The sequence below is a fragment of the Micromys minutus genome (assembly GCF_963924665.1).
Source record: "Micromys minutus genome assembly, chromosome: 26".
Taxonomy (NCBI): Eukaryota; Metazoa; Chordata; class Mammalia; order Rodentia; family Muridae; genus Micromys; species Micromys minutus.
This window is the reverse complement of record NC_137961.1, coordinates 22,200,290-22,225,287: the sequence shown is the minus strand read 5'-3', so window position 1 is coordinate 22,225,287 and position 24,998 is coordinate 22,200,290. Positions and strand designations below refer to the sequence as shown.

Genomic DNA, 24,998 nt, shown 5'->3' with positions numbered 1-24,998 from the left:
CTAGAAGAACATTGATCCAGTTAATAATGATCAGTATAAAATGTCAGGGCTTTAAATGCTGAATGCTTTTGCCTCCCGAGAGGCAGATATTGAAATATCTAATTGATAATCTTATATAACATATTAGCTGTTCATTTTGTTCATTATCTAAAAGATTATATTGTTATGCGTATTATCAATTTTCAAAATATCAATTAGATTAAGTGGTTGACATATTTAATGTAGTTGCATTTTAATAAGTGCCACACACATATCTCACCTGGGTAGTCTATGCTTCTGATTTGTGGGAGATTTGTTTCTTTGTGGTGCATATTACCGCACAACTGATAGGAAATTTAAACTAAGTGAAGTTCACACAATCCTAAGGCTTGGCCTTTACACATATATACAGTAGATCCTAGAATATGTTAAAGAAGAATTTTTTTTATTTTGTTATTTTTCTAAGTGTTCTGCAGTGACTAGAGTATAGTCAGCAACTCAACACAAATACAACAGATTATTTTGAAGGAAAAATTTCAAATCAATCAATGAATCAATCAATCAATCATCTTTACAAAGAAAGCCCTTTTATGCATGACCTTTGTAGAGGTGTTAATTGTGGAAGAAAAGGTGCTTGTACTTCAAATATACAGCCTTTCTCTTAACTCATTAAATCCCTTAAAATATTACAAGCTAATTTTACAAGCTAATTTTAAATGCTGGACCCACTAGATAAAATGTCTCATTATATAATCTATTCTAATAAGTTTCCAACTGGTCTCCGGATATTAATTTCACAGTGTCCCAATTCATCTTTTTCTGTATAGGCACACTGAATTTTAAAAAATGTTTATCAGCTCAGTTGTGCCTTATGACTAAGCCCTTGGATGACTTTATTTTTTTCTAACAGCAATGTTCAAACCTTTCAACATGGTTTCCAATGTCTTCTAACATTTTGCCTCCCATATTACCTAGGTTCATTTATATCCAACTTTATTACTGTGCCTGCAATCCATCCAAATTGGCCTTTCTGTTTTATGTTTTGTTTTGGTTTTTGAGTATGTGATTCTAACTCTACATAGGTTATGCCTCTTTATTACTTTCTACGACACACACATTTTTGCCTTTTATAACACATTAATTACACTCATTGTGTTCGGTGCTTGATTTTCTGAATTTTAAGTTGAGCATACAAGGACTGTATCTTCTGTTTTTTTTCATACATGCTAATATTTAGAATAGACACAAAATTAATCATTGCACAAATGTACTGCGTAAATGCATGAATGCTTAGACTGATGTGAAAGGTGTTTTATTTTTTACTATTTTCTTTTTCTCTGATCTAAGAAATTGTAAGTCTAGGTAGAAACTATTATTTGTGTTTTAAATCTGACATGTAATTATGTCCTTTAAATAAAATATAGTGTGGTTAACTGAAGAATAAATATAATTCTCATCAAAATGATTGTCAGTTTTTCTTTCTGAGAAATTAATAGTAGTGTTGTGTATTAGATTAAAAAAAAAAAATCTGTTCCAAAGGTCTAAGTATAAAAGAGTCTTTTTGAAGGGAGAAAGAGAAAGGGGATAACATTTGAAGTGTAAATACATAAAATATCCAATTAAAAAGTCTCTTAGATATCTGTTTTATGCTATACAGTATATATACATATATTATAGTAATATGTGATTATTTTATATATTGTGGTGAGGAATGATCTGAAAGTAGGGTAAGAGGTAATTTTGAAGTGTGTTATAACTCAGTTGTATACATTTTAGAATGTTTGTTGTAAACTGCTCTAGCATTATGGCCTAAATATGTGAAAGATACTTATGAGTGCTCTTTGATGAAGTGCCTTACCAAGGAATGCTCAAAAATTGCAAATTTTAGCTTAAAACAATAAACATGTAGAGAAATAATTTGTAACTTTCTTTTTTAGTTGAACAACTTTATTTTTTTAACAACTTTATTTTACAAAACAAAGATAAATGTACAGATTTTAAGCATTTTTTGCATAAAATTATACAATACATTTTTGTCAGTACTTTTTTTTTTAAAAGGTTTGATAGTGTGATAAAGATCCCACCAGTAACAATGAGCATAAAGTACATGTAAAACAAGATGCAACCTGGAAATAGTCAAAGTTTTCTTGGTGTGTAAAGATTTTATTTTATTTTATTTTTACAATGAGCAGACAGTATATGTAATACAGGGTGCAACCCGGAATTTGTCAATGTGTTCTTGGTGGGTAAGGATTGAGGATGACTATTTTTTTTTTTTTTTTTGTTTTGTTTTCTTTATTTCTTGAACTTCATACTGCCGGCTGTGGTGGTGCACTCCGGTAGGATTTGCTGAAGGACGCAGAGGCAGGAGGATCACGAGTTTGAGGCCAGCCTGGGCTACACATTTGTCTACAGCCATACCAACCTGAACGCGTCCGATCTCGTCTGATCTCAGAACAACTTTATTTTTAAAAACAAAGATAAATGTACAGATTTTAGTCAGTGATGAGCCATGTAGAAATTTAGATAGCCTCTTATTTTCTTCAATAATGTGGAGTTCTACAAGAGCTTGGCTTTCTTTGCTCCTTAAACAGTCCCTAAGAGTTTCCTTTCCTTCGTACACCACAGTCTATTTTTAAATACTAAGGCAGAGTTTGGTTATTAAAAGACTTAAAAAAAGCGTTAAAGTGAATGTCTTAATTTATTTAATTTGTATCTGTGCAGAATAACAAAGAGAGACAGGTCTATTGGGCTCCTGATGTCTCCCCACTGTGAATGACCAAACTCAGTTTCTAGAGGAGATAATATTCACCATTTATCCTGTGAATTTGGATGTTCAAATAAAATTAATTGTTATTCTGTTCATTCTTCCTTGACTGATGAAGAAATCCAAAAGAGAGTCAGACAGAGAGTGATGTGCATATTAATGAGTATTAATTAACTAATTAATTAATTAATGAGTGATGTGCATATTAATGAGTAGTGATTCAAGAAACAGTTCCAGTGAATATTACATTCTAGGAAGTAATTTTATAGTGAATTACTTGAAAGTCTGCAGGGATAAAAAGGGATCCTCAGGAAAAGTTAGATTTTGAGAGAATCACATTTTAAATCTTTATACCATGTATTTTGAAGTGTGTGTGTGTGTGTGTGTGTGTGTGTATTTGTGTGTGTGTGTGTGTGTAGATCAAGGAATAATGTATAGGACTTGGTTGTCTTTATTTACCTTTTAATTCCTTGGTATTTGATTTACTTCCTTGGGCCTAACCTTGCTATAATAATCTTATGCTATTGAAGCTATAGATTCAACCTCTTGTTTCCCTGGTAACACTGGAAATGTAAACATCATTTTAGCCATTTCTTGAGATTTAAGCTAACATATGAAAAAGTGAAAGTATATCTCTAACTCTAGCGAGACAGCTGGTTTTCCAAGGTACCTAAGAAGAGATGGGAGCAGTGTATCACCTAAATGAGATAATGTACTTTTTCTTCCCAGAAACCTCTTGTCAAAGCAGATGGTGGCTTCCTCTCAGGGAGTATGTGGCTTGCTTACTGTTCTGAGTTCAGCCCTTCTTATAACTGCCTGGTTTTATTACTTACTTTAAGGGCAGCCTGCCTTGTAAATGGAATTTGAAGAGTGTTAGCCACTGATGGTGTGGTTACATCTAGATTGGTATATTTAATCATAGCCTCAATGAGGTAAGCTGAGAGTATGGCCTGAGTCTCACCAGGCTCACCAGAGACGTGGGTGATTTCTCTAATTTTATCACAATTGATTGTAGAATGGAATTTTTGTTTGTTTTGCACACCCTCTAAAGGCCATGTGATCAAGTGGATCAAGTCAGAGCTGCCTCTAGGGAGTTGATGATTTTGGTTCGGGTATTGGCTGGAACTGCATCCTCTGCAGAGAGGCTGTGTTTATTTATAGTATGTAAATGATCTGTATGGGCCTTGGTAAAATGCATTCCTCTGTGTTTGGACTGAAAGGGGAGGTTTGGATACAGTGTTTGTCATGCCAAGGTAAGTGGGATATTTGGGTCAGATGGTAAACTTCTAAAATGAAGGGAGTTTTCTGAAATGGAAATCTTCTGAAGAGGAACATTCCTGTATTTGAATTATATCTGAGAGGGGAAAAGGGACATATGCTCAGATCTAGCCTATCCTGCATCCTTTCTCATGGGAAACACATGGCTGTGGATATGTGCATGTGAATGAGCAGAGGACAAGGGAAGGGAGAGATGAAGGTTTTCTGGGAGGATGGTTCTTGGTGGCAGAGGAGGGGAGCAGGAGAAACAAAGAAGGAGGGGTGGAAAACGGTGGTAAGAAGTTAAAGGAGAGGATTGTAAGTTGGGAGGGGTAAGGAGGGAGTAAGTGGATAAAGGTGAAGAATTTCATGGCTAGGAGGTGAAATAGCTTAGAAGACATTGGTTGAGTAAAGGAGCAAAGTTGTAAAGGGGGAAGCCAGAGAGGTGGCTGAGGAGGTTCGAAGGTTCTAGAGGATGTTTGCAGGGAGACTTTTGAAGCCGCAAAATCTAGTAAGCTGTGTGATTTTTACAGAAGGCCTGAGAGAAGTCCTTGAGAGGAATAAAGAGCTGAGCTTGGAGAGAGGGAACCTTAGAACACTAACAATTCCCTCTAGTGAAATTATTTATGTTTATGAGGATGTGGAAATCAAGAGTACTAAATTCAGGGCAGGTGTGGCCATGATCTAATTGATTTTGGACCAGATCTGAACAGAGAACCACACAAGAGTAGTCATCATGGAGTTGGAGAGTCCTGAAGTCCTGACGTTTGATTTTAGGCATGGCAAAGATGTGGGGTTGGTCACAGTCAATTTGAAGCTCATAAAGAAAGGCAGGAAAGGAGACATTAGTGTGATATGTGAGCTGTATCATTCCATTTCCATTCTCAAAAGAAGATGGAAAGCAGTGCACAAAAGTGACAATAGAAGCTGAGGAACTCCCAGAGTTTAGGAGAGGGTCTAGAACTGGCTTCCTCCAGGTATTGAACTAGCCTTACCTTCCCACTGAGTTCACTATGCATGCCCAATAAATAATAAGGGACAAAGAGTCTCTGCTCTGGAGATCAGTATATAGTAAAAGAGAGAAAAAAGTGGAATATCCAAGCTGTGTTTATATGTTACATCAATACAAACCCTGAAGAGGGGTTGAAGCAGTTACCAGGGCAAATCCAATTTTATTTTAGTTTTTGAATAAGTTTGGCCCCCATAGACTAATATATTTGAATGCTTAGTCACCAGGGAATAGAACTATTTGAAAGGATAAAAAGGGTTAGAAGACTTAGCTTTGCTGGAGTGGGTGTGGACTTGTTGGAGAATGTATGTCCCTGGGAAATGGACTTTTAGGTTTCAAAGGCAATGCTAGGCACAGTCCTTGTCTCTGTCTGCCTAGGGCTTAGTGTGTAGCTCTTAACTGGTTTTTAGCACCATACTTGCCTCCTGCTATGTTACCTGTGATTCTGATCATGGACTAATCCTTTGAATGTGTAAGCAAGCCCTTAATTATGTGCTTTTTCTCAAAAGAGTTGCCTTGATCATCCTGACTCTTCACAGCAACAGAACAATGACTAAGACAGTATTTATCACTGTCCATAAACACTGTGACCAAGGAAACACACAGAAGAGAAATGTTTAAGTAGGGGCTTGTTTACAGCTTCAAAGGATTATTTCATTATTATCCCAGCAGGTGATTTGGAGGTATTGTACTAGAAAAGTAGATGCGAGCTACATGTAAATCTACAGGTAGCAGGCAGAGCAGGGTGGTAGTGTTTGAAGAGAGACTATGCCTGGCATATGCTTTTGAAACCTCAGAGCCCACACGCATTGAAATACCTTCTCCATAAGTGTCCCATATCTATTTCACCAATTTGTCATCCTTCCCAAACAGTTCTATCTGCAGGGACCAAGGATACAATATCAATGGCTCATGGGGGCATTCTCCTTCAAACCACAAAAATCCAAAGGTTTCAGGTTATAAGTGGTGGTTACTTAGTCCATGTAGCGAGGTCAGTGAGTAGTCATACTCTTGACCAGATGGATGTCAGAAAACAGAGAGAGACAAGTAAGGATTAATGGGAGATTGCCTGGAGAGTCTAGGGTGTAGATCCTCAAGCTTAGCATGGGTTTTGGTACCAAATATTTGTTTTAGGATGAATCTTAGCAACACGGAAATGAAAGAAAGACCAAACAATCCTTCAATAAGAGTCATGTGTCTTCTAATAAGAACGGTGAGGGATGAAAGTCTCTCCACAGAAAGAGAGACCCCCACTGGCATGCCTCACGTGGCATTATTAGCTAGGTAGTTTCGGGGATAGAAAATGTCATCTGCAAGTCTGTTTTCCTGCAGTCTCAATGTTATAATTACCAGTGGAGATTAGTGTGCTTCTCAGGAGAGCAGACGTTCTCATAGGGATAGGGAGATTGCTTGGTTTATGAAACCACATCATCTCCCCTTGTCTAGATCCTGCTGGGCTACAGATGATATAAGCCTGTTCATAGTTCAGGAGGCCATACCTTCCTGAATTCCTTATCACATTTTTTCTTCTACCTTGGCAACCAACAGTCTTGGCTGTGTTCCTTAGCCCACCTTAAGCTTTTGGGTCATTAGCACTTTAATTTGGGGCAGTAAGTTTAGGCAAATTTGAGTAAGAGATATTGCATTTGTGTCTAACTGGATATAACTTTTAGCTTTTATTTATTTGTATTTATTTTTCTTTTATGATGGTCTAAAAATTGAATTGCAGGCCTTTCAGCATCCTAGGTAAGTATGCTGCAATGAAGCTATGCTCTAGCTTTTCACTGCTGCTTAAGCAGCTATTTTCAGTGTAAGAATGGCTATCAGGAATAACATCACTGCACATTGTCTTGGCCAAAGAGCATCTTGTCATGTGGAAACAAATGAGGCCCTCAGCAACCAGACACCTGCTGAAGAGAAATGCAGAGAGTATAGCATAGGCTTAAATGTATTTATAGCTTTCCAAGGACAGCTCACATAAGAAAGAAATGTGAATATGCAGGCACAAGTTTGTTAGGGAGTAACCTGAAAACTGGTGTCAGTACCTGTTTATTAGTTAATTTGAGTTCAACCTTGGGTCATGTTCTTTAAGGTAGAGTCTGAACCCAAGACCTGGTCTCTCAAAACATATAGTATATTAGTAAATTTAAAAAGTGTTCTCAAACAAGACAGTAGTATTCTTTGAATATAGGACTCTATTATTTGAATAAATATTGCTATCATACCAAGAGGTAAAATTGGATAAGAAATGGAACAAAAATGGGGAAAATAAGACTATTGAAAGGTAAAATTAATAATAGTAATGCAGTATTTTTTGTGGTTGGTAGTAATTATTTATGTTATAATAATCCATAATTTGTTGTGCTTTTAATTTGAAAAATATATTTGTACCATTTTTACAAAAGATTTTATTTTTAGTTTGTTGTACACAGATCTGACTCAATAAATTTTGTAAATTACTGTTCTAATGCAATCAACATGACTTGTGCCTACTTACTGTTGAAGTGACATTTGTGAAAATTTGCCTTTGTGCACCAAGCAACCTTGACGATATGGCAGTGTTTCCCCCTGAGATAAAATTCTGCCTATAATATGTTTTCTTTGTATCTATGGATAAATTATTTGCATATGCAAATTTTCCACTTAACAAATTATTAGATTATGAAGTTCATGAACTTCTGCTTTTTTATAGTATGATAACTAAGATAAAAACTTTGTTAGTACCCAATTAATTAAAATAGAATATAATTTTTAAAAGAATTTTGCATTATATACCTGAAAGCTATGGTAAGCTAGATAATACCCCATTCACAAAATTTAACACTGCAGATAAGTTCTCTATTATTTTATACTTTCTATTTTGAATATTTTTACTATATTATCAAGTATATCTTCTTTGCATATATTTTTGGATAAAAGTGTAAGAAAATTATGCTTTTTTTTTCTCTCCACATTTCATAAATTTTCTCAAGGGTCTGAAGTTATTTGGCATTTGGATTTTGGGTAGGTGTAATTCCTACAGACTTACATGTGCATGGGTGTTAGTAAGATTTGGTGTTTATTCAGAAATGTTTCAGGACTGTGACTTCTTTTCAGTTAATAGTAGTCTCTGTATCATTTTAATTCTGAGACTCTTCTTAGTTATAGAGCACCACATCATTTCTTCATTATTATATATGTGACTGAGGGGTTTCATTTATGGTATCCTAGCTCTCTCTTTCTCTTTTTCTCCTTCCTTCCTTCCTTCCTTCCTTTCTTCATCTTCATTCTTTTTCTCTCATTCTCTTCTTTCTTTCTTTCTTTCTTTCTTTCTTTTTTTCTTCCTTCCTTCCTTCCTTCCTTCCTTCCTTCCTTCCTTCCTTCCTTCCTTCCTTCCTTCCTTTCTTTCTTTCTTTCTTTCTCTCTCCCACTCTTTCTTTCATTTTCTACTATTTCTTTTCCACCTCTTCCTACTTTTCTTCCTCCTCCTCTTTCTCATCCTCCTTCTTATTTTGAACAGTTCCAATTGTACCTAACATGGTTAAACACTGAATGCTTTCTCCCTAAATCTATAAAGACCGAAATATCTATTCTGAATCTCTTTTCCAGTATTACCATAGAAGTCCAATCAAGAAACATTGATTGTGACACAGAAGTAGAAATCCATCAGGAAAAGGAAATGAAAATTGTCTCTGTGTACAAATTATTTTTGGTATTGTTGTATTTTGTAAAAAGACCATGATATGTTTGGTAGAGTCAGGTATAGTGAGTGAGGTGAGAGGGGTGCCTCAGTGGGTCCATGCTGAATTATCTCTTTCCTCTGAGGTACCAACCATATGATGAATATAGTATAGAATTGAGTTTATTTAGCGTATGGGAAGGGGATTTGAGAAGGGAGTAGAGACAGAGAGATGCTGGGGGCGGGGAGAGGGGAGAGGCCAGCCAGGAACATTTGGAGAGAGAGGGGGATGGGTAAGGGGAGAAGGGAAGAAAGTGGTCAGAGAGAGAAGAAGGTCAAAGAGAGAAAGGCAGATAGAACAACCAGTGGTGAAACAGCCCCTTTTATAGTAAGCTAGACCTACCTGGCTATTGTTTGGTAACTGGTACAGCCTAGAAGGAATACTAGGAGATATAGAAAATCTTAAGAAAGGAAGTGCATTCACTTCAGATAATAAAGGGTATGAACATGGTGAAGGATATGATCAAACTTTGTCACTAAATCTATATGGTAGCAATGAACATCTTTGAAGATGGACTATATCAAATAGCCTCTAATGCATAAATACCAAGAAGCAAATTTAGGGAAAAAAACCCACAATACCTAAACAGTAAAACCTATAAAATATTGTTGAAAGTAGAAATAAAACTCAAAAACTTAAAAATCCCTACCCTATTTTTTAGTTTAGTAGAATACAGGATTTTTTAAAAAAAAATATGCCCTTATGATTTTCTGAAATTATTCAAGATCTGTGGTAGCATTATCCCTTTCATTTAATATAAAATTTAACTAAATATTTAAATTTTTATTTTATATGTAGGAATGTTTTGTCCACATGTATGTGTGTATACCACATGTCTTCCTGGTGCTTGTAAAGGCAGACAAGGGTTCAGATGCTCTGGAACAGGAAATACAGGTGGCTATGAGCTGTCACATGTGTACTGGGACCTGAACCATTATCTTCTGAAAGAACAGCCAATGTTAACTACAGAGCATCTCTCCAGTTCTTTCATCTCTGAATTTACTAATTTGGTTAATTTGGCTAAGACTTTGCCAATCTTACTAATATTCTGAAAGAACCAAGTCTTCATTTAATCAATTAATTTTCTTCTATGTCTTTAATCTCATTCTATTTTGAACTATCATTTCTTGTAAATTCTTTTGAAGGTGTTGTCTGTTGTCTGATTTTCTATATTCCAAAGCCTTAAGATGGATTATTAAATTACTAATAGGTACTTTCCTAGGTTTTGTAATGTAGGGTGTTTTGTTTCTTTGGTTTTTTTTTTTTTTTTTTTTTTTTGGTAAACTTTCTTCTGAGAACTTCTTTGCATCCCATAGATTTGTTTGGTATATTGTATATTTCTCACCCTTCATTGGACATGCTTCCTTTTTGCAGTAGATGAAAATTAACATAGAAACCTAGAACTGGTCACTAAAGAAAGAATAATAGATTGTGTGCAGTGTTCAGCCACAAAGGACACATCTATATTATACTCTTTCTTCCAGGTTTAAGGGATCATTGCAGAATAGGGTGGCAGAAAGATTGTAAAAATCAGAGATCATAAACAATCATAAAAATATTACTGTTTTTAAAGCAAGACTTGGTTTTCAGCATGTTGCACATAGTTGTATATTTTAACACATAGCAGTTGTGAACAAATTCCTGTATTGTATATGTGTGTTTATGAGAGAGGAGGGGGGGCGTAGAAGACTAAGAGAGACAGAGACAGACAGGCAGTCACACACACACACACACACACACACACACACACACACACACACACACACACACACAAACACAGGTGACAGAGGTGGGCATGAAATTCTAACCCTAGAAAAGGAACTCTTGTCGTGTGATAACTGCTGAGAAAGGGAGAATGTTCATTAAGGGGGTAACATCTGGTAGATGACAGTGATGGTATCTTACACCTAAGAAAATTCAGTCAGCACACACACACATTCAATTAGTTTTAAAAAGAAAATGAACACTACATTTTGCAGTTAAGGTGGTAGGGTTGGTTAGGGAGGAGTTTGAAAAAATGAGATCAAAATACTCTAAGAACTCTTTAAAGAATTAATAAAATATTGTTTTTTAATTGTGAAGGAAAATATCTCTTATTTTATAAAATTCAATCTAGTCTTCTTGAGAGTCTTTGGTGCTTTAACCAAGGTTTACAACATTTACAAAAGAAAGATGACTCACTAGGGAGACTTGCATTATTCACTGCAACTCCTTGTGGGTATTGTAGCACACAGGTCATGTACCTTATGTGGAGTGTGGAAGGCAACTTTCCACCATGAGCATTTCTCCCAGATAAAGCACCTATAAATTCTAACGTTGTATGCATTCATTTAGACCATGTTATTGGTCATGCCTTGAAATTACAAATAGGCAACCTAAATTTAAAAAAAAAAAATCTTGTGGCCATCATAAAGCCTGCAGGGGTGCTAGGTAGTTTACAAACAAGCTGTGGTTGTTTGGCTTTGGTGAGACTTCTAACAGTGGGAGTCTGGTATCTCTGACTTATTTGCCTGCTCTTCAGATACTTTTTCTCCTACTGGGTTGCCTATTCCAACCTTGATCTGAAGGTTTACCAATATTAATCTACAGAAAGAGAATTTGGCACATAGTACTAGAAATGAGTCCCTACTTCTATTTATATGCACAAGTACAAATGCAATGTACACATATTTCTGTTACATATGTGTACATTTTCGAAGTATTTTGATATATGAGCACATACCTAGATACATGTATGATTTTATGTCTACTAGGTGAACAAACACTTTTATAAAAATGTTCACATAGAGTAATTTAAAATGTTAACTACTTGGTAAGCCATGCTTCCCTGTTTCTGTTCAATTTTTATAATTTTTAATTTATTTTTTACTTATTCACTTTACAATTCAGTCAATGACCCCCTTTTGGTCACTACCTTTTACAATTCTTCTCCCACACCCCCTCTCTTTGTTTGTTCAATTTTTACTGTTTATAATTCAGTCACATGGTTGTAAAGGATATAGAAATTAAACTTAATAAATGCCTAGTAAATTACTTTTTCTTTTTATTAGATACTCTGTATTTACATTTGAGAGTTGTCCCTTTGCCCTATCCTGCTCTTCGTTCTAATCACCTTCTCTACCTCATTGCCTTGGCATTTCCCTACATTGGGAAAACATGCCCTCCCTGGACTAGAAACCTTCTCAAATGGATGCCAGATGCTGGTATCTTCAGCTACATATGTAACTGGATCAGTAAGTCTTTCAATATGTGCTCAAAGGTTGGTGTTTTAGTTCATGGGAGTTTTGAAGGGTTTGGTTGGTTGATAATATTGTTCTTCTCATAAAGTTTCAACTCCTTTCAGCTCTTTCAGTCTTTTCTCTGGAACCTTCTTTGGGGTTCCCTTGTTCAGTATGATGGTTAGTTGCAGGTATGCTCAGCTGTATCTATATGACTCTGACATAGTCCCCGAGGGGACATCTCTATCTGGTTTCCACCAGTAACTTCTTCTTGAGATCAGCTATAGTGCTTGGATTTGGTTGCTGCATATGTGGTGGATCCCCAGGTTAGGCAGCTTCTAGATGACCTTTTCTTCAATCCCTGCTCCTCTATTTGACTTTGCACTTCCTACCGTGAATGTTCTGTTTTCCTTTCTAAGAAGAACTGAGGCATTCCCATTTTGGCTTTTTTTCTTTTTGAGATTTTTTGGGTTTTGGGTATTCAGAGCTTTCTGGGATAGTATCTTCGTATCAGTGAGCCAAATGTGTTCTTTTGTGACTGGGTTACCTCACTCAGGATGATATTGTGTAGTTCTGTCAATTTGCCTAGGACTTTTTAGTAAAGTCATTGTTTCTAATAGCTGAGTAGTTCCCCATGGTGTAAATGTACCACAATTTCTGTATGCATTCCTCTACTGAAGGATATCTGGGTTCTTTTCAGCTTCTGGCAATTATATATAAGGGTGCTATGAACACGGTAGAACATGTGTCCTTATTATATGTTATACCATCTTTGGGGTATATGCTTAGAAGTGGAATAACTGTGTCTTAAGGTAGTACTATGTCCAATTTTCTGAGGAACCATCAGACTGATTTCAGGAGTAGTTGTAGCAGCTTACAACCCCACCAACAGAAGAAAACTTCCTCTTTCATCACATCCTCACCAGCATCTGCTGTCACCTGAGTTTATAATTAAAGGCCATTTTGAGCTACATGGGATTCTGTCTTTAAATAAACACATTATTACCATATATAAAATATGAGGACAATATATTTAATTAAGAATTACATATGTTTCCACTTAAAACTGCTTAAGAGTTAAATTATACCTTCATTTTGCTCAACTTTAATTATAAATACTATTAAATGATATACTCTCTAACTGTAATTATGTTTCTTCTTAAATTTAAAGCATCATAATATATCTTACTATTAGAAAGAGTAAATGTTGAAAAATTTTTAGAAGCCAACCAAGTACCATTGAAAATGTGTTTTCAAAATTCAGTAATTAATAATTATATTGAAAATCTAGTGGTAAAATAACTCAAGTATAAAATATGCATCTTTAGGTCAGATACTATTGAGGGTCAAATCTTTAGTTAATATCTAAATTGTCTTTCTTTATTGCTAATAAATAATATAGTCTTTAATTTTAATTAGGTTTCTATTCAAGTTTAGGACTTCATGGTACATCTTATTGAAAAAAGAGTGGGTATCAAATGTTTATTAAAAACACAAGTGAGGTTTAAATGTAGTTCTTTTGAACAACTTCTAAATGAAAATAAAATAAAAAGTTGGAAAATTTAAATCTGCAAATACATTATTTTGGTTTCCTTTATGCTGTGATTTATGAATTTACCATCTGTTTCATCTTTTTCTAAGGCCAGTTAATAGAACAGCCCACGAACATCACATCGTGTGGAAGATATTGAAGAATATTCCAGAGTTAACTTGTCACCTTAGCCATGAACATCTGAAAATCCTGAGTAAGAAAGTCATGTCTGAAACCTGGATCAAAGGTAGCACAGGTACTTGACTTGTTAGGGCCTCCAGCAGAATGGAATGTGTATATGAATGTCAACTTGGTGATTGTTACATGCTTATAATTTTACTTAGCATGCTAAATACACTCTGTAAAGATAGTTTACTTTCAAGGACGCTATTTGAGCAGCATTTCACCCTTTAGTAAGAAATATAGCATATTGTCTTAGGATTTCTTTTGCTCTGAAGAGACACCATGACCACAGCCAATCTTAAAAGAAAAACATTGAATTTGGGCTGGCTTATATTTCAGAGGTTTAATCTATTATTATCATGGTGGTAAATATTGTGGTATGCAGGCAGTCATGGTGCTAGAGAAGGAGATGAGAGTTCTATATCTTCATCCATATGCAGCAGAATGAAACCGTCATTTAGGTCTACCTTGTGTTTATGAGAACTCAAAGCCCACCTCCACAGTGATACATTTCCTCCAGTAAGGCCACACCCACTTCAACACAGTCACATATTCTAATAATGTCACTCCCAATAGGCCAAGCATTAAAACACATGAGTCTATGGGAGCCATTCCTATTCAAACTACCACACCTATGTTTGAGTACTTGCAATTTGAGTAAGTATCCAAATTACTCATAGTACGTGCTGAGACACAATGGGCTTAATTCCCTAGACTTCTGGTTCATCATATCTTGAATAGACCCTGAAGTATATTTATAATCATTTGTTGATGACACAAACACACATTATCAATTTATTAGCAGCCCACAGAATTATTTCAGGGTTGGTTTAAATCCTTCCTTACCTAGTTGCAGATTTGACTCTAGATATTTAGAAGGCACTTGTTAGACATAATGGTCAACTTTAGTCTCTACCAAGGATGTAGGAGCTACTTCAATATAAAGCATGCATCTGAACCTTTGAAGGGAAGGAAATCAAGACATGTTTGTGTCAAGAAATTTTTTTATTCCTTACATAAACAAAATGATATTATTCTTTGCAGGTGTGAGTCCCCAAGTTAGAAGCATTTCACACACAGGAATTCTGCTTGTACATGGATTTTAAACACACTTCAGCCCTCTGAACTTTCCTTCTATATTTGCTACTGTTTGTCAAAAGCAATTAATCAGGAACCTGACATTTAAAACCAAATTGAAATCTTGGAGTCTCATGATTTTTGAAAGATTTACATAATTTGAGGGTTTTTCCTCAATGGTTTTCTCTCCTAATTGACTACATTTAATTAGTGTCTAGTAGTGGAAAATAAATCAAAGGAGTTTGCCATGATTAAAATGATTTTAAGGCATAGGGAAAGGGGGACAAATGCTCACTATTGCTTTGCTATTAACTTGTGGATAGTAATTAAAAACTACTTTATATTATGCAATTGTACTACTAATGATCAAAATTTATGGTAGCAACATAAATGTTCTTCAATAAAAGATTGACAGCCACCAATTTAATGGAATTATAAACACCAGGTGAAAAGAATATATTGGACTAGCCCTAGGCCCCTTGGGATGGTCATTAGGGATAGGGGGTAAGGAGATTTGGAATCAAAGACACCAACTCTGGTAGTAATATCAGCGAAGAAGCAGACTCATTTATTGCAGAATTGGGGAGTGCCCTTTGTACCTTCCACCCTTGCCCCATTAGCCCATGACATCTTGCTTCTTGTTACTGGAACCGTCTGATTGGCTGGTTAGATCATGTACTAAGTTGTCATTTGGCTTCATGTGCCAGACTGATCTTAAGGCTGTAAGATAAAGAGGAAGCTGTTGTGCATGTGTGGGCCATTAGTGCACACCAGTCAGGGCGTGCTGACTCATTCCTCCTATAAGAATGAATTTGTATGTGCATGCATATGTGTGTGTCTCTGTATATACACATTTGAATGCACACACACTTACAAAAGGTAGTAAATGAAAGTTGAATAGTAGAAACTTACAAATATTTGTAACTAGTATAAATGTATGAAAATACATGTATATGTATTTAAAAATATAAATTGATACAGATTGATACATTGTCTTTTTTTCTTAGTGAAAAATGTAGAATTGGGGGCTGTTATGGTTTGGGTATGGTTTGAATGTTCCACATGTCCACAGTCTACTGTAGTTGAAGCCTTTATCTCTCTGTGGCCTGATTAATAGTGTTGGGAGGTAGTAGAAAGTTTGGGAGGTGAGTTTTAGTAGAGGACTCATAAGTGATTTTGATATTAGATAATTTATGTGCTATTCATTGAGTTCATGTATATGTTGATTGATTATGGTAGTAGCAAGCATGGCTGTGTTAATACTATCCTCTCTTTGCCCCTGTTAGATATTTGATTATCACAGTGTATCTTTAAAATATGGCTTTACCATCAGCGTAACAATTGGGATATGTGATCTTTGTTTCCTACCTACTAATCTTGGCCTAAATGTACCCTTCCCATTACTAAGCCAAATAGCTCAGGTTTTTTTTTTATTGAAATAGAGAATGCTAATAAAAGATCAGTAAAGGCATATAATTTTCTATTTCTTCTATATTTATAGATCTGCTAATTCATGCAATAATTTTAGAGTCATGCATACTTTAATTAGAGATGTATATTTTTCAAGGAAGTTCTATAATTAAAAATAGGAAGAAACATTTTATTCTGATAGCATATACTGATGCTTGTCCACATTATTAATAAAATACCAACTCTTACAGGATTGTAAGAAATACAGGATTTCAACTTGAGCCTTCTATTTCTTTAAAAATTTATAAGTCTCTGTTTTTCTTCACATATCTGTAGTCAGATCACTTGGAATTGGTAAGACGTAGTTCTAACTGCTCAGATGTTTCCTTATCAAAGTGTCAGCTCATTAGGTTCACAAACTTTGAAGTTCTCTTTGTTCATCCACCTTAAGAAAAAAGCCTGGCTAGGTATCTGCTTCTCTCCACTTGCTTTATTCGCCTGTGTGATTTTCTCTGTTTGCTGAGATTTATAGTGCTTCCTCATGCAGCCCCTCCTCCCCAGGCTGACTTTCAATCTGCCACAGAGGCACATTTCTCTAGTGTAATTCTGCACAGCTGTTTTTACCTTCTGGTCTTTTTTTTTATAATGGCCATTAGTTCTTTTGAGATGCATTATTTAAGGAAGTGCCCTGAATATTTCCTTCATCCAGTAGTCTCTTATACATTCAGTTTCCTGAAAACAAAATATTAAACAAGGAAACAGAATTAGAGCTTAAGTAAATCAAGCGTATGTACATTTCTAAGTAATTATGAAATTAATCATGTTACCTTATGTCATTATTTAATATGAAATTTTTTGAACTGAAGATCGCATATATTAACTGTACCAAATACTCAAAAAAGGGATGGAGGAGATGGCAGTCAGTTCAAATGTGAATTAGGTGTTGATCTGCAGTCTTTTTCAAGACATGAGATGATGCTATCTTACCATGCAACCTAGAAGCAGAAAGAAGCAATCATCCTGGGGAGATCTGCATTCTGCAGTATGCTATGTTGTAAGGCTGTTACACACAGAAGAATTGGTGTGTTTCATGCATACTTAATTTCATTTATATTTTTAAGTTATGTAACCTTAACTTTGTTCTTATGCTAAGAACTAAGATTTACACTGACAACTAAAGAAGAGAAGAAAAATGTACTTCTATGTTAAGTTCTTAAGGAACATTGTATATATGTTTAAGATCATATAGCTAATCTCTCTTCACCACAGTTTGAATTAATGAATAAAATATTTTACTGACAAATTAATAAACTTCACATATTAATATATCAAATAAATAAGCAAACATTTTTGAATGATGAGTGTCCCATTCTGTACAAGGAATTAAAAAAACAGTCTTGTGCATTTAAACCTGTTTCAAACAATCATTAAAAATGAATAAAATGACAAATTATTTTATATATAATTTATATAGATATGTAGTTATAAATATGTCTAAAATTCATACATATAAATATGAAACTATTTTAATTGTAACCAAATGAAAATATTCCTCAAAGTAAATGATTGGTGTCCCAATAGCTATTGTTAGATGAAAATTCTGAAAGTCAGGAATGCTTGTGTGCCAGATAACTTACACTATAACACAGGGCTAACTGTAGAGTTTTGATGCTAGCCTTAAGAATCCCAGGAGCCCTTGTGAGCTGTGACTTGCTGTACAATCTGGAGATAGCACCATATGACATTTTACCAGACTTTGAGAAGATAGATTTTTCACAAAATTAAGTTCAGTTTCTACTTGGAAGTTTCCAGTAAGTCAAAAAGTATAATGCATAGTCATAGATCATGTGTATTGCTATGAAACACATAGACCCTTAAATTTTCTTTTAATCTTTTCCTTCTTTAACAAGCTTAGATGTAGGGATCAGACCTAAATATTGCAATCTTTGCAACTTATTTTAACATAATTTTTCTTACCATCACTTTTAATCAGTCATCTCAAAACAGGGATGATTCAATTAGGAAGTCCTTTCATGAAGACCAAACTCTCAAGATGGTTGAAAAATGCTTTCATTCTTTATTCTGTGACGTCTGACTCTTTGTTTAGTAAAATCTATCCCCAAAGTTTCTCTCTTTGTTTCCCTTCTCTCCATGAAATGTTCATTCTTCCTCTGCCCAGTGGTTCATCTCCAATAAGTGTGGTTCTGAGTCTTACGTGTCATGGCCCTGAACTTACTCATATTCTTAGCTGATTTAGGCCCTCTCTTCCCCAGCACACCTGTCCAGGAACGTGGAAAACTTCTTAAAAGCAAAGTGCTTTTTTTTCTGTCAGCTGCTGTTTATTTAAATTAAAATGTCACCATCCAGAAATAAATTAGGAAGTTGAAAAATGATAAATTTCTTAAACATCCAATACTTCAGCACCTTGTTAAAATAAATCTATCCAGTTTGTGGTTAGTAATGCTTTACATAGGCTAGCTGCATTTTGACAATCAGGGTATAGTGGTTTCTGTGGATTTTGTTTTGAATTTTGCCTTCCCCCACACCCTGAGCCATGACTCTCCTTCCCTCCCTCCCACCCTATCTTCTTCCAGCCCTGTCTCCCTCCCCCTCCCTTTCCTGCTTCTATCTTTAGATCTTTAGTGTACTGACTTTCACTAGACAGAAACATAGATCTTTTCTTATGAACTATTTCACACACAGAATCTTAAAAACATGGCAATCTAAGCTACTTCCTTTCCCCCCAAACTAATTGAGTTCTTTCTTAGTTCCTTCCTTCTTTCTTTCCTTCCTTTGTTCTTTTCTCCTCTTCTCTTCCCTCATCTCCCCTCCCCTCCCGTCCCCTCCCCTTCCCTCCACACCCCTCCTCTCCTCTCTTCCCCTCCCCTCTTCTCCCCTCCCTTCTCCTCTCCTTTCCTGTCCTCTCCTCTCCTCCTTTCATTTCTTCTCCTCTCCTCCTCTCCTCTTCTCTCTTCCCCTCCCCTCTCTCCCCTCTCCTCCCCTCCCTTCTCCTCTCCTCTCCTCTCCTCTCCTCTCCTCCTCTCCCCTCCCCTCCCCTCCCCTCCCCTCCCTTCTCCTCTCCTCACCTCTCTTCCCCTCCCCACCCCCTCTCCTCTCCCCTCCCCTCTCCCCTCCTCTTCCCTCTCCTCTCTGCCCCTCCCCTCCCCTCCCCTCTCCTCCCTGGCCCTCCCCTCCCCTCCCCTCTCCTTTTCTTTCCTTTCCCTCACTCAATAGACGAGCTCAATCCTCTATCTTTTTCTTGTAAAGATACATTCAATAACACTTCACAGGTCTCTCTTCTTGTTTGTTTGCAGAGAATATGTTTGATTTGTCATTTCGTCCCATATATTTTCTCTGACTATTACTGAAATAGTATCATAGGAAATGCGGTGAGCTGCTAATATTTTAAAACACAAGAGAACTTAGAATTTTAAAAATCTCCTTAACTTCAGCTAGCTCTTTTTTTATTTTGCCTTATTTTCTTATTCTAGGAATATCCATTTTCCTATGCCAAAGTCTGACTCAGATTATCATATCAACAACCACTGGTTTTTAATAACAATAGATAGAGATAGGTTTTTATTTTAGTTTAGGTGATCAATATACTCACTATGAATACTGTGGAACTGAATCAAATCTGGCCTTAACTAATGCTGCTGTTGTTGTTGAGTTCTGGAGGGCGGAAAAACTGCAGTTGGGATGTATTTAAAAAAGAAAGAAAAAAAATAATAAAACATGTAAAATTATTGCTCAGCTTTCATATTATTTACCAATTTCATACATGTAGCTGCTATAGTGTGATCATAGTCACACTCTTTCCTCTCCCCTGTGAATTTACCCAGAAGTTTCCCCTACCTTCTGCTCTGCAACGTCGTGTGTACCTCTTTTTCTTTTACATTTCAGTGAAAGTTACCATTCTCCTTAGCCTCTGCCGATTCACAGTATCTTCTCAGCTAGGGGTAGGAGCCTCATGAACTCCTACACTGGGATTTTGATTGGCTTGGTTTTGTGTAGGTAAATCACAGCTGTCATGAAGTTGTACGTACACAAATCTCTAAGCCATCCTAACCGAGAAGTTAGAATTTTCCAACCTCTGTTGCTTACATTTTACTTGCTTTCACTAGGAGATGCTCCTTGAACCTTTGCAGGAATGGGTAGGGTTTATAACAATATTTCCTTTTAGGGATAACTACTCACATTCACATATATGCCTTTTCTCATCCTTGGTGTCTCAGACCAAGGATGAGAAAATAGGTGGGTATAAATGTAAGTATTTAGAAGGCAGTTTTACAATATTATCATTAAGCAAAACAGTAGCTTACACATTACAAGCCATGATCTCCTCAGAATAGGCCCTTGCATAGATTTTCATTCCTAGGCATTGATTTCCTCTTGTAGAATATGACTGAAATCTAATCAGAATGGACTTCCTGACAGTCAGGCTATAGCATATTTGCCTGGCATGTCTGTTGTTTAACATTCAGAATCTACTCAGACCATCAGTGTTATTTCTTTCCCCACAACCTGCATTACATTATGTGGCACAATGAATGGTTTAGGTCATTTACAACAGATATAATAATATTTGTATTTCTTCATGTATTTTGTACATCTTTAAGAGTGCTGAGGTTTTTTATGTTTTATATAGTTATAATATATTTAGTGGTTTCTATTAAATACTAGTTTTTATTTTTGTCCTGGATATGGACTATGCTATTGGTAACAAGCTATTTTAGTGTGTTGGACCACTTTTTCTCATGTTCACACTTCAAAGTACATATTATTTGTAGATTGTTTTACTCAAATTATAGATATATAACATGAAATAAACTTATACTTGTTGCTATATACCTTCTGCTTCCATTAAATGGAAACGAATATATTGACTTTATGCTTAATGCATTCACAAAGATGCCTAACACAGTAACAGCTATGAAGAAACTATCCATTGTTTTTATTTTATTTTCTGTGGCATCATTTAATACTTTTAAAATAACGTTTATGAATCAATATTTTAGAATCTCTCTAAACACACACACACACACACACACACACACACACACACACACACACAGAGAGAGAGAGAGAGAGAGTTTTCTTTTTAACTGAACTTATACATTGGAGGATATAAAGAAAGTAGATAATCAAATTATCATGTTCAACAACAGACAAAGTTCCAAGTGAATTTCTAAGTGTTTTGCACCCAAAGCAATGAGTACTCTGGTGTTTCTTAAGATCATTTAAATCTTCTGTGTTTTATGAAAATGCAACTTAGCCTTTGTTTATTCAGGATATGCATTCTAGTTACCCCCAAATCACGGAGGCTGTATGATTGGGGCTTTGAATCTGAGAGCAGAGCCATGGCCCCATCTTTGAGGAGAGTGAGCTATTTATGTAGCGTATAAAGTATTCCATGACACAAATGCTATGTAAAAACTTGCCTGTAAAGGGCATTAGTTATTCTGCATAAGGCTGGCTGGGATCAGGAAAGTCTTTCTTGATCAATAGATGACACTTACATTCAGTTTAAAGGTCAAAGGGGTATTAGCCAGTTGACAGTATGACCTTATGCATCCAAACCGTTTGGGGCATTATGCTCTATTTGGAATGGGTGATCTTAAAGGCCGGGGCATCAGAGAAAGGGCGACACTGAGTAATTAACAAACATTTGCTTTAATCAACTTTTGTGTTTGGCTTTTAACCTTTGAAAAAGTCAATAATAAAATGATTAATAAAAATTTCCTTTAGTTCTTAAATTCCATTAAAGGACTGTTGTTCTTATATAAGTAGCTAAGAGGGTTTTTTTTAAGTATGAAATTATGTAATGGTACATTTTTACAAAATTTAAAATATTTTTTGGAGTATGCTTATAATGTAGCTTAACTATATAATGCTATTTTATAAAAAAAGTCTTAGTTCAGCAGATTTTTATGAAGTCTTAGTTTTCTAGTATCTAAAGTTTTGTATTTTATGCCTTTGAAATCAGTATTTCCATATTGTCTGAGGTTTTCTTTTTTTTATGGTACTTTAATTCCTTTTGCTAAAATTAGTATTACACAATTTTACATGCATTAAAATTTATATAGAAAACCTATTTTTCAAAAGTTTATATTTATCTTTCATTGTTGACAATTGTACTTTTTACAACTTTAAGAATTAATATCACTTTTTATTTTTCAGTGTTTTAATTGTTTTTTGATGATTTTTCTGCATATATTTTCTACTTTAGACTATTATGGTGTTTAAATAATTTGTACATACATCAGAGCAAGTAACATGAACTATTTCTTAAATTAACTCTGAGAAGTTTTTGTTAACTCTGATTAGGCCATAATTTAGATATATTAATTTAAAGAAATATTTGAGATTAATTTCAGAATTCTGGAATACATAGTGAATATACTTTTTTATTGAGAAATGTTATGGATGTATAGAACAAACATCTATGTATTAATTTACATAATGACATGGATCTATAATACGTATGCGAAAAATACTTCTTTGTTTGAGTTTATATGGTTGCAACTTTGAGTCCTGTTCTTCCAAGGTAGCAATATAGACATTAACTTATAGAAATTTACCCAATTTGGGGAAAGCGCTTATGTAATTTTGAAATGTTACATAATCATTTGGAGTGTTGATTTTTTCATTTGAAAAAATTGTACCAGTGCTCTCGGGAGCCATTTTGCCTGCTTCTGTGAAAGCCTGCCTGTCAGGGAGAGTCAAGTCAAGGCAGTGTTTACTGGCAGATTTTGGGACCTGCTGCCATATAGAACAATAAGAAGGGATACTTGAAGTTCAAGGTGAGGGGCTGAATGTTCTGTTAATCTTGGAAGAAGGATCAGAGAAAAATAGGGAGTTTGCCGGATTGATACAGATATGGATTGTACATCAGCCATTGTCTCTGCTGTTGTTTCCCTTGATATTGTAAAGTATGAAAAGCCTAAGAGAATTAAACCCTAGTCTTCCTTGGCACTAAATGGGCAACCCTTCTGATTTCTAACCTTTGTCTCTGAGTCTTCTTTTCTGTCTTTCCTATAATCAGCTTAACCCTTCTCCCCCTTCAGAGGCCTGCTCCACTTCCTACTGACTAGACCAGTACAAATTGCTCTATGACTTTGGAGTGACTAGAATTGGGTTTAAAATGTAGTAGCTATATATGGCAAATATTTAGTACTCAGAATATGTTGCTGTTGGTAATTAGTGTCTTTAGGTAAATGGAAAGAGTTGCTTCTAGATTTTGAGATACAAATTTAAGTTGTTTCAAAATAATTCATACTTTTTAGGTATAACTCATCATGTCATTTATTAAAATCTGACTGTTAACTTCTATTAAAGAGATAAGTCTAAGCAAAGGTCAGTTTGGAGTCCCATCAATTATTATTATTTCGCTCAGTTATCAATACAGTCCTTTTAATAAGATTTACTTAAATTACACACTATTCTTTAGGGAATATTACAGTGCCAAACCTCCTTACAAATGTTATGTATTACATATGTTTATATTTTTAGTAGGTGTTCATAGACATATTTGTTAACTTTTGCTCCTTGAATTTATGAACAAACATTTTTGAAAATATATTTTGAAACATGCTTTTTAAAATTTTAAATGGAATGCAATAAAATGTATTTCCCTCTCTTTATATACACTCATTAATACATATTCATTATATAGATACTCATATATTATATATTCATTAGTGCTAAGTATATATATGTATATATACATATACCCATTATGTATGTTCATTTATACATGTATACATATATAAATGCATACATATCCATAGTTTATATTCATATCATTCATCTATCTATCTATCTATCTATCTATCTATCTATCTATCTATCTATCTTTCTATCTACTGTCTATCCAGATACACATAGACATTATCTTTTAACAATCTTGTATGTATATATTGCATCTTGTTTATGTCCACATCTTGCTAAGCATGTGTTTTAATCATAAAGTAATTTGAAGCTTATAACATAGCTTAATTTGAACTTTCTTGTAAGTATAGTTTGTGGTTATGACATATGTTCTGGTCTAAATATTTTTCAATGGTCTTGTAAATCTTTCAGTTTCTTTGACTCCTTCATGGCCTTATTTTAATCACAGATTCGACTAAACAAAGTATATATGAAAGTTACTGTCATTCAGCAAAGCCTAAAGGACAATGTCTTATTCAGGGTTTCTATTCCTGCACAAACATCATGACCAAGAAGCAAGTGGGGGAGGAAAGGGTTTATTCAGTTTATGTTTCCACATTGATGTTTATCACCAGAAGTCAGGACTGGAACTCAAGCAGTTCAGGAAGCAGGAGCTGATGGAGAGGCCATGGAGGGATGTTGTTTACTAGCTTGCCCCTCCTGACTTGCTCAGCCTGTTTTCTTATAGAACCCAGGTCTACCAACTTAAGGATGGCACCACCCACAGTGGGCTGGGCCCTCCCCCCTTGATCACTACTTAATAAAATGCCTTACAGCTGGAGGTCATGGAGGCATTTTCTCAACTGAGGCTCCTTTCTCTGTGATAACTCCAGCTTGTGTCAAGTTGACACAAAACCAGCCAGTACAGACAGGAATGTTTTCTTTAGAAGATCAATGAAGTTACCCTCATCCCCAAAGTGAACATGTTTTATTTGGAGAATGCTGCTTATGTTTGTAGCTCCTAGTGTGACAGCTGTGTACTAATTAACACATGAACACTGGCTGCTGATGTTCCATGGGTTTGAAGGAGATTACAGGGAAGTAGCATTTATCTTAATGATGTGAATTTTTACAACTGGAATTTAACTCATACCAATAAAATATTTCTTTTTATCATATCTGGTTTATTTAAAACGAA

The 24,998-nt window shown here is 35.2% G+C and overlaps 1 protein-coding gene across 1 annotated transcript in view; it reads left to right on the top strand.

The window, feature by feature from the left end:
* The window catches only part of CNBD1 (cyclic nucleotide binding domain containing 1), a gene marked incomplete at both ends in the record, with an annotated part of 312,854 nt that overhangs the window by 171,278 nt on the left and 116,578 nt on the right, over positions 1-24,998 (top strand). Inside the window, one exon of the mRNA XM_080938558.1 lies at positions 13,591-13,736. Coding sequence (XP_080794684.1) covers positions 13,591-13,736 — 146 coding nt within the window. The remainder of the gene's footprint in view (positions 1-13,590; positions 13,737-24,998) is intronic.